Source organism: Rhinolophus sinicus, chromosome 17, assembly GCF_057876585.1.
Source record: "Rhinolophus sinicus isolate RSI-liver-muscle chromosome 17, RSI-T2T, whole genome shotgun sequence".
In the NCBI taxonomy this organism is placed as follows: domain Eukaryota; kingdom Metazoa; phylum Chordata; class Mammalia; order Chiroptera; family Rhinolophidae; genus Rhinolophus; species Rhinolophus sinicus.
This window is the reverse complement of record NC_142517.1, coordinates 81,347,302-81,358,158: the sequence shown is the minus strand read 5'-3', so window position 1 is coordinate 81,358,158 and position 10,857 is coordinate 81,347,302. Positions and strand designations below refer to the sequence as shown.

The following is a 10,857-nucleotide window of genomic DNA, read 5'->3' as shown; positions in this document are numbered from 1 at the left end:
CAATGTGGATGGACCTCAAAACCAAAAGTGTACAGTGGAAAACACAAATTTCAGAATATTATACTTTTGTTATATAAATGTTAGATATCACTGAAAACAACACTGTATGCCATATAATGTTTATGAATGTGTGTGGGTGTTTGTATGAATTAAAAATGGACTGGATATCAAATTCACTACAGTGGTTGCTTCTGGGAGAAGAGGAATAGGGATAAGGAGGAACATAAATCTACATTTGAAAAAAATCCCTGAGAAGATGCCATTATTTTGGTTTTTGGGTTCATGGGCATTTGTTATATTAACATACCTACCTCTATTAACATTTTTGTAATAAAATGTCCACGTAATATTTCCTAAGGAAATAAGTTCTCACAAGGAACCATACGTTTATCAAGACTCTAGGAACGAGACTGAAGCTGTTGTAATACATCTATATTTCACGATGATATTCTGTGAAAAATGAAAGTTGACAGAATGAATCTTGAGCACGAGGAAAGTTCCAAGTTCACCTGGCTCCTGGAAGATATTATAGCTTACAGATTGAGAATGAAGCAGACTGCCTAGACCTGACCCTGGCTTTGAGACCTTTTAGCTTTGAGATCTTGGACAAGTTGACTTCTGTAAGCCTGTTTCCTTATCCATAGAGTGAGGGTAACAGTGCCGGTCTCAGCATTGTTGTCAGGCGTATATGAGTTCGTGCATGCAGCAGGCATTCAACAAAGATTAACTATTATTATTATTATTTTCATCATCATTCTTGCTATCAGCAGGCTTAATTCTTTCAGTATACTATTTTTATTCTCATCTTAGAATCTTTGCAAATGCTCTTTCCTCTGCCCAGAATGTTTTCCATTTCCACCCTAATTTCATCTTGTTCACTCTTTCTCAGAGGAGTTCTCTGCGAATGCTCTCAAACTCTTCAGAGAAGCTCCCTGTCCTTTCCTACCTGGGTGAGTTCCAGGTCAAACCACAATTGTACTTTAAACATTATTTGTGAACTACTAGCTGATTTCTACCTCTCTCCTGGATTGTAAACTGTTTTTCTTCTTCAAGGCTGTATCTTGAGTGCCTAGAACAATTTCTGGCATAGAGTGGCATCGGGAAATTATTTATTGGCTAAATCAACAAAGTTACCCTGGAGGATGAAAACTTTCAGCTAATTTTTTTCAGAAAATGAATTTGACTAAAGAATTAACCTACTAGTATATTAGGAAATAAATCTAGGATTATATAATTTTATAAAAAATATATATCGCATGTATTGGTTTATTTGTAATACAAAATCATAAGGTACCCCAAATGAAGATTTGTACCATATTTGTAATTTGGTTTTAGAGGATCATCTGATGAATGCTAATATAATTTTATTTTCCTTTGCTATGAAATGCAGGAAAATTTCCAACACTTTAATCTTAAGATTTGATTTGTTTATCTGATTGTTTACCCTCAAGTTAACTCACGTTTTTCTTTTAAAAATAGCAAAAGAGGCATTAACAAACAGGAGATACGGTATTTCCCAGGGAGCAGAATAAGCTGGGCTCATTCAGAATAAACTGATGTAATAAGTGATTTGAAAAAAGGGCTTTTGTAAGTCAGATGGAATGTAACATAACTTTTAAGCAAACTAAAACAGTAAACCCATTGGAAGGGGGACTTTCAGAGTCAGGAGGAAAGGCAGGAAACTGGTTCCCACTTAGTTGTGGGTTTATTTAGTCTGGGAGAGAAACCTAAGAATTCTTTAAAATTTGAGGCAGACCTGTGTGTTCAGATATTAGCATATTTCTCCAGGAAAGACATCACAGAGGATTTTGAACTGATGCAAGACCCAATTTATTAGATAAGTAGGGGAGCAGAGCAAAAATATAAGTAAGCAAGAAACGGGGACTTTCAGAGCATTGAAGGAATTTTTATGACTGAGATGGCTGGAAGGAAGGTGAAATTCCAGGACTGGGAAAATAATGGGAGAGACCTGTCTCCTCCCCAACTTTAGAGACCCACAATTTTATAACACAAATCACCGGGAAACATTACTGAATAGCCATCTTTTTTGTTAACTGTAGTATACTGAAATCATAAGTAATTGCATTTTTGAATACATAATCATTCATTCATTCATTCATTCATCAGAACACATTTATTTGGTTTCAGTTATTTGCCAAGCTTATAGTAAAAGCATCATTTTTTAATTTTTAATGGAAGTGAACTATCTCTTTCTTAGAATTAGTGCAAAATTAGTTATTGCTCAAAAGTATGACCTGGAGATACTACGTATGACCTTGGTACTGCAAGATACCAAGATACAAACTTTTTTGGAAAGTTGAATGTGTGGACTCATAAAACCCCGCTAATAACCACTTAACCTATTTATTAATCATCTGCACCCAAATCAGGTGGAGGGGACTTTTGAAGTCATATGGTTAGGAGACGCTGTGCACTTTGGGAAACTGGTTTAAATAACATTCTGATATTTGTAATCAAGCTATATCCTTGACACCCAAGACCCACAGTCTTGACCCATAGTATTGGCACCACTTGGGAACTTGCTAGAAATGCAGATTCTCAGGCCCCACCCACCCCTACTGAATCAGAATTGACACTTTAGCAAGATGCTCAGGCTGTGCCAATGGACATTAAAGTTTATTAAGCACTGCTGTCCAAATCCTTCCCAAGTGGTTTTTAGAACAGACCATCTTTCGAAACATGTGACTCATTATCCAACAATGCAACGCGTAGTATTTTCAGGCAACCTAAATGTTAGCGGGTTTTTCCGCAGGAGCTCAAACCCAGCTCCTTGTATATTGCATTCACTGGCCATGGCTTAACCGCCTGGTAGCCTTCAGAATCTCACTAACTGTCTCTTCTTCATGAAGGTCCTCCAAACGTGAGAATGGGCTATATTGTTTCCTCCTTTGATTTAAGCTTCTTCAGGTGTAACTAAATCCTCATTACCCCAGTTGTTCCTGGTATGACAGTGAGGTTTCTTTCTTTACCCATCTATTCAGAGTAGATAATCTTTTAAAGAGCCCTTCCAACTTTAGAATTGTGATTGCGCCTTTACTCCAGCTAAGTAGTAGTGGGTAGAAGATGATAGAAACCCAGGAGCTGTACTTTTTATACATGTACAGAGAATTATGCTGAGGCACAAGTTTATCCATAATTTCCTTAGGTTCAAAACTCTATCTCCTGGTGGATACTTCTATTATAGAAATAGCTACTAACGAGCCAGTGCCTGGCTTCTAATTTCTATATGGGTCACTTAGCACTTCAAACGTGAAATGCATATAGAAATATATGAAAACAAGCATTTTCTGTTTCTCTGTAAATTGTAAGATTTAAGATTTTAATCTTAAGATTTTAAACTTTTAAGCAAAAACATCCCTATCGTCCACAACTCAGCACATCAATTGATTTTGTTTTTCTCTAATGGCTTTCAGTAATGTGTTGCACACACATACATCGAACACACAGCAATACTCTCCGTGTACTCAGCTTTTAAAAGTTTTCTTTCTTTACTTGGTAGAATCTAAATTTTTTTTCACACTACTACATGATTTTCATTATAAAGCATAAGTGTTTCCTTATTGTAGGTCATTAGTGACCACAAGTAGCTTCTGAAACAAAATACTGCCATATTTTTGTGGGTTTTGTTTTTGTTTCCAAAGAATTTTTAAAAAATAACATATTTTCTGCTAACATAAGAAATACAGAGCATGCCGCTTTTTGGTTTTGCTTTTGTTTTTATATCAGGGTTAGTCTTCTGTAAGAAAAGCTGTAACAGGAACGTTTTGAGGTGTTTTTTTCAAAAATTTTTTGAGAAAGTGGCCACAGCACATTCTTAAACTAGTTGTTCTTCTGACTAATTTCTCCACGCTTCCTCTCCCCTCATTTTCTTCTAGATATTTTTATTCTCCTTGACCTCCTCTTCATTCTCCTGTCTCCCTCCCTTTCCTTCCTTCGGAGCAGCAGCTCCTCTCACCTCCGCACTTAACAATAAAGCTGTGTGTATGAGTGGAGAGAAGCTGAAAAATAAGACAGATGGTTCTTTCATTACCAGGTTGCTTTGGATTAATTGAGCTGGATATGTTATTTTTTTCAAGGAGACTGAGCTGAAGCTGGTGGATAACCAGTCATGGACTACAGCAATGTAATATATGCTGCTGTTTTTGTTGTTGGAGTTTTTTGTTTTTGTTTTTGGTCATTTCATCATCCTGTGAAGCATTTTGGGAGGGGTCAGGAGTGAGTTTACTAAAATAGTGTTTTCATTTAAATGTTTGTAATAATTAAAATTGTTCTCGGGTAGCTGGGCCATTCTTATAAGCATGCTATCTTTGTGTTTTCTTTCAGCACTTGCAAGTGAAGAAGCAGCAGCGCAACCTCTGCCGTCTTAGATGGTTTCTAGTGGAGAGGCTCCGACAGTTTAGCAGACGGCCCAAGCGTCACGACGTCTTTCACCTTCAGGAACAGAGGCCTTGGGGAAACACATTCCTTCAAAGTGCAGGTAAGCAAAGGCACCGCTGCCATGGTCTCTGACTTCTTAGGTATGAGTTTGAACACTTGAAATGTTCTTTTACTGAAACAATGTTTCTACCTCTAGCGGATGACGTTAAAATACCCTCTTCTTTGTATAAAGGCTCTGTTAATTTATCTCTTACTACTTTACTATGTGGCCAGAGGACCTTTGGGACTCTTAATGTAACCAGTGACTCTTCAGCATACCTCAAAGCTGAGCTATGGATATTTTTTCACTATTTTTTTTTCATTAGCTGCAGGTAGAGTGATGGAAGTTTTAAGTATTATTTTTATTCTAAATCTGAATGGGTCTTCTTGGGAATTATTTTAAACCAAGGTAGAAGTGAAAGAGGAAGAAGATTCTTAAGTTGAAACTAGAACATTACATGCATCACAATTATTATAAAAACTGCTATAAACAAACTGTGTAACTTTGGGCAAGATGCTTGCCCTCTCTGGGCCTATTTTCGCAATGGAATGAACTCTAGTTCCCTCTCTGTCTTTAAATCCTACAATTAATAATAATTTCATTAAAGTACCTTAATACAATTTTTAGGCATATTCTTAGTAGTATTCCTCTGCAAGTTTAGGACACCAATTTATAAATTTATTCTGAAAAAGCTCTGGAGTACAAATGTCCACCAGGAATTAGCTCCATGTTTTACCCATGAATCCTTATAGTCTTTCTGACTTAAGGTTTATCAAAGAACAATTATTCTAATAGTGGATTTGTTACACGACTGTTTCATTTGGAAATCCTTTAGTGAAGGACGCTTACTGACTGAGAACCTTGTGCTTTGGTGGTACTAGCAAATGTGGACATTGACGATGGTTTTGGGATGTAGTCCTTGGGAATCTCTTGAGCTCCTCATTATTGAAACTGAGATCATTCACTCGTGGTTTCAAAGCCCTTCTCTGGTGCCTTGAACCACTGGGCTTGCAGAACTGAGACGATGCATGTCCCTAGGCTGGAAGTAGGGCTGGATCTTCAGGTTTCTTACTGCCAGAAACAATTTAATGGAATCTGGGTTGTAATCCTCTTGGTGATTTGCGCAACTGCTATTCCTGTCAATATTTATATCGCCTGGCATCGAGAACGTGGAAATATTTTGAGTCTTTATAGCATAATGGTGATGGGCATAGGTTCTTTTGTGAGCATGGGTTCAAATCTCAGCTCTACCACTTACTACTTGGGTATCCTTGGGTACGTTATAACTTCTCTGGGCTTTAGTGCCTTCATTAGTAAGATAGGGATGACAGTAGTACCTTTCTTAAACGGTGGTTCTGAGGATTGACAGAATTATACATCTAAAGCATTTAAAATAGTTGTCACCTAAGTGTTCAGAAAATTTAAACTCTTTATTGCCATCTGTTGCAGTGATTATTCCTCTGCCTCCGTTCTCTACTCCAGGGCTGACAAATACTCAACTCTTCATTCCTGCCTTGTTGCCATTGCTGGTTGAACTTGGTATTTACTTCTGATCCCTGAACACAATATGTGAATCTTTCTCAGCACTATAATGGATCCAAATCAGAGTGTGAAATGAAACCAGTTTGCCAACTCAGGTTATAAGTAGAGTTCTTGATTTTATTTCTTGCTTCAAGACATAAATTGGATATGCTGATTACAAATCAGGGTTATTTGTTTGCTTTTATTATGACACAGAGCAGTTTTATTATGAAAAGCATAAAAAGGTGTTGGCTTCTATAGCCAGAAATAGGGCCTAATTTTATATGAGTTTTGCTAATGAACTATCTTGAATGCCTTTTATTTTATATTCAGAAGCAGATGAGCAAGGCTTCCTATCACACGATACTTTGAAATGTTGAAATGAATCTGCAGAAATAATAGCTAGCATAGTAATAGAAGCTTAATTTGTTGAGGCTATTATTCACATGATGTCATGAGTTCTTTAGGCTTTTTACCAGGATGTTATGAAATTAGTTTTTTTAGTGAGGATTTGGTGTATGGGCAGCTAAAACTTTATTCATTTTAAAATAAGAATTAAAACAAGATTAGGAGAGTCCTTACCATGTGCCAGACATTTATCTAAGTGCTTTCTATTTACTACTTACAATGGCTCTATCAGGTAGCACGATGATTCTCATTTTACAGCTGAGGAAACTGAGGTATAAAAAAATTAAGCAACTTCCCAGGGTCATACAACTAGTTAGAGGTAGAGCAGAGACTGAACCCCAGGATGACTGATGAGCAAGCAGGCAACCTTAATACCTAATTATGCTGCTACCTACAAGAATGAATTGAATGGAGAAGATGAAAAGATGGAAGGACCAAATTGTAGAAGTCTTAACTGCCAGGCTAAGTGACTTTATGTTTATTTGGCAGACAATGAGAAGACACTGAAGGCTTTCCTATGGGGTGGGTGACAAAATGAGAGCTGGGCTCAGGATTTTACCACAGGTGCAGCCTATGGGCTGGTTTAAAGGGAAGAAAGATTAGAGATTATTGCTGGTAGCTGAGAAGTAATGAAAACGTGGGCTTAGGAAACTGGATTAATAGCTTGAAAACACCTACCTCCGACCTGTATTTAGGTGTGACGTGGAGGCAGAGCACAGGCAGAGAAGTTAGAGCGAAACCGAGGCCCGTGCAGTACCACCCAACGGAGGTGGTTCAGGAATTGAAAACCACAGAGAGCAATGTAATGAAACAAAGACTAGTAGGTTATTATTGCACACCCATGATGAGACCGGAATCATTCTGAAGGGGAATCCACACAAAAATGTCCCCCTGTGCTACTGATGCTGCCGCTTATAAGTGAGGTAACGTTTGACATGTTTTTAAAGTTCTTCTAAATCTTGGTTGCCTCTTCTGTAATATGGTGACATAAGACCTTACTCTGTTCAAATGCCCTGAACTCTTGCGGTCTTTCTAGCTGTAAGATCTGTAATTCTTGGGCCCAAATTGTGAATAGCAGTAATTGGAAATGTTCTTGTAAAGGCTTGGCTGGTGGTTCAGCTGGCACTTTTAGGTGAATCAGAAGGTGATGCAGAACGAAGTGTGTGTCCTGTAGAATTAAGTGTGTGTCCTATAGGTGTAATCTGAGAGGAGTATCATAGTGATATTGGTAGTACATGAAGGATAAGACTGAAAACAGTATGGGAATGAAAATTTCTAGGGAATTTACAAAGAAACCACAAACGTCCCCTACAATGGTCAGGGAAAGTTTTCTCAAAGCCACGTATTTCCTTTTTCTTTTCTTTCTTTCTTTTTTTTTTTTTCGCTGTGCTTCAAGGTTTTTTTTTGTTTTGTTTTGTTTTTTTAATTTTATTTTATTAAATTTATTGGGGTGACAATTGTTAGTAAAATTACATAGATTTCAGGTGTACAATTCTGTATTACATCATCTATAAATCCCATTGTGTGTTCATCACCCAGAGTCAGTTCTCCTTCCATCACCATATATTCGATCTCCCTTACCCTCATCTCCCACCCCCCCCACCCCCCACCTCTTTCTTTTTTTTAAATTGGGGAATAATTAGGGAACAGTTTGTTTTTCCAGGACCCATCAGCTCCATGTCAAGTCATTGTTTTCAGTCTAGTTGTGGAGGGCGCAGCTCAGCTCCAGGTCAAGTTGTTGTTTTCAACCTAGTTGTGGAGGGCGCAGCTCACCAGCCCATGCAGTAACCAAACTGGCGATCTTGGTGTTATGAGCACTGCGCTCTATCCACTCGCCAACCTGCTGCCCACCGGTGGCTCAGCTCCAAGCCCAAGTCATTGTTTTCAATGTAGCTGTGGAGGGTGCAGCTCACTGGCCAATGTGGGAATCCAACCGATGACCTTGGTGTTATCGGACTGCGCTCTAACCACTGAGCCAATCGGCCGCCCCAAGCCGCTTATTTTTGAAGAGAGCCTGAGTAGCTTCTTTAGAGAAAATTCTGTTCATTAGAAATTTTAAAGGTCAAGCCCAAAAGACTTTTAAAAGAGATAGCATGGAATTTAGAATGAGCTTTCGTTCCTCTCAAGAACTATTTTTTGTGTGAAGCCCTGACCCTCTCAGTTCCACATAATTCCTTTTTTCCTTTGACCTCTAGCACTGCTTCTCAAACACACAGATCACCTCTTAAAATGCAGATTTGACTCAGTGGATCAGGGTGTGGAGCTGAGATTCTGCATTTCTATCAAGTGCTCAGGTGACACCAGTCAGTCGTGCTGGTCCATGGACCACACTTTGAGCAACAGGGGTCTCAACCACTTAGCTTTTCTTCTCACAACAGATAATCATCCTCACTTTGAAAGAGTGTAATTTAACTCCCTCCCCAAACTGTGAATTCTGTTCCCCTTATCCTGAAGTAGATGAGTACATGTGCATAATGAGTGCTAGATATTAATAAATTAATGAATACTTACCTCTGTCAGTGGTTTGTGTTATTCAATGATGTCAATAGTTTGAATTGTTATAGATAGAGGTGTTTTCCTCTTAACCGAGAGATTGAAGCAAATCTGTTGTACAGAAATAGGCACTAGAATGCAATATAAAATTTTCATATAAATTTAAACATGTATCTACTGTATGACCCATGAGGACAAATGCCCACCCAAAGACTTGTACTTGAATGGTCAATGTAGCTTCACATACAATAACCGAAAACTGAAAGGAAACCAAATGTCTGGTGAATTGATAAAAATTATGGAATAGCCATGCAGTGGAATATAACTTAGCAATAAAAAGGAATGAATTCCGGGTACAAGCAACAAGATGGACATTGTTTTTCAAAAGCTTATACTAATTGAAATAAGCCAGAAACGAGATACATACTATATGATTCCATTTATATGAACTTTTAGAAAAAGCAAAATTACAGTGATAAACAGATCAGGAATCAGGAACAGGGGGGAGGGGAGTTAATTGCAAAGAGGAACACGGGAATTTTGGGGGCTGACAGAAACTTTTATTATGATTTTGGTGCTTGTTACATGATGGTATGTATTTGTCAAAACCCATCAAATTGTACTTAAAAGTGGCAAATTTTATCATGTAAAATTTTTTATCTCAGTAAATTAAAAAAGTTGGTCACAATCATTAACTTGTGAACAATATCTAATACTCCTGGGAGGCTATCTTGTCAGTCAGATATTAATATAAGGAAATAGAGAAAATATCCACTCTGGGAAAAGAACTGGGTCTCTAAGAGAAAATATGAATAAGCAGTAGGAACATAAGAAGTTCCCTTAAAAGCTTCTTTGTATGTTTTCAATGTAGCTGAATCCGAAGGGAGAAATCTTGAAAACAGGTACTTCAGCTCATTTATTTTTAGCATCCAGTAGAGTGTGCCATTAGCTGAATGATTTTAGTGTGTCCTGCTGTGCTATTAGAAAACCAAATTCTGCTGAAAAGTCATTTTCCTCCTTTTTATATTCTTTGCAGTGAGCACATCCAATTTTCAGGGGAGGATTTGCTCATCTGCTTTGGCAGAGAGGGCTTAACTTTTAATTAGGTGAAAATGTCTACAAATGTTCAAAATGAAATCTGGCAACAGCACTGTCTTTCTTGAAAGACTGAAAAAGTATGTGTGTAGGAACTAGCTGCATATCATTGTATTAACAGAAGAATTGGGAAAGAAAACAGGAAGAAGGGTAATTATACATGTTCTCTTTCTGCCTTAAAGAAAGAAAAAAAAATGATGTATTTAGAAATCAGCCAGAATGTGCACAGTTGGTTCAATTTGTTGAAACTATATAAATAGATTTTTTTGGGGGAAAGGTGCATAACCCAATCTAAAATTTTGTATTAATTTACTCATTAATATCAGATTTTTCCTTAATATGTATCAAATAGCAGTAGCTCAATCCTTCAGATTTAAATGTAGCTTTTTCAGGTATAATAGTGCATATTACTTAATTTTGTATATGCTATTTTGTTCTCTAATTATGGCCTATTGAGCATTTTCAAGTCCTTCTATCAACAAACCATTAACTAGACTACTAATTGCTTAAGATTTATCTCTTTAATTGTGACATGAATAGTTTTCATATGATAATGTTTCTAAGTAAGCATATTTAAATAAATGCATACATTTAATGTGCATCATTCCTTGCTTTACTTAAAAAAAACTATTAAGTGAATATATTAACTTCACGATGTTACAGTTTAAAAATACAGTAATGGTAGTTTTCTATAATGTACAAATTAAAAAATCCAGACAAGCTGAACAATAATGAATGTCAACTACAAGTTTATATATATGCATATATATATATATGTATATATATACGTATACATATGTATATATATGTATATATATGTGTATATGTATATACTTACAAGAAGCGGAGTACAGTATTAGGAATAGAGACAGTGGAAATGTAATGGCTGTGTGCGATGTCAG

General features: G+C 37.0%; 1 protein-coding gene across 6 annotated transcripts in view; it reads left to right on the top strand.

Moving 5' to 3' along the window:
- ST3GAL6 (ST3 beta-galactoside alpha-2,3-sialyltransferase 6) overlaps nt 1-10,857 on the top strand; it is a 71,414-nt gene that overhangs the window by 14,116 nt on the left and 46,441 nt on the right. For 5 of the 6 annotated variants that reach the window (XR_016019613.1, XM_088793960.1, XM_088793959.1 and 2 more), the window contains exon 2: nt 4,345-4,498. Coding sequence is in view for 1 of the 6 variants with exons in the window: in XM_088793957.1 (XP_088650083.1) it covers nt 4,345-4,498 (154 nt within the window). In the remaining 5 variants the exon portion in view is untranslated. Of the gene's footprint in view, nt 1-599; nt 621-4,344; nt 4,499-10,857 lie in introns of those variants that run through there. The other variant, XM_088793961.1, reaches the window with a different exon arrangement.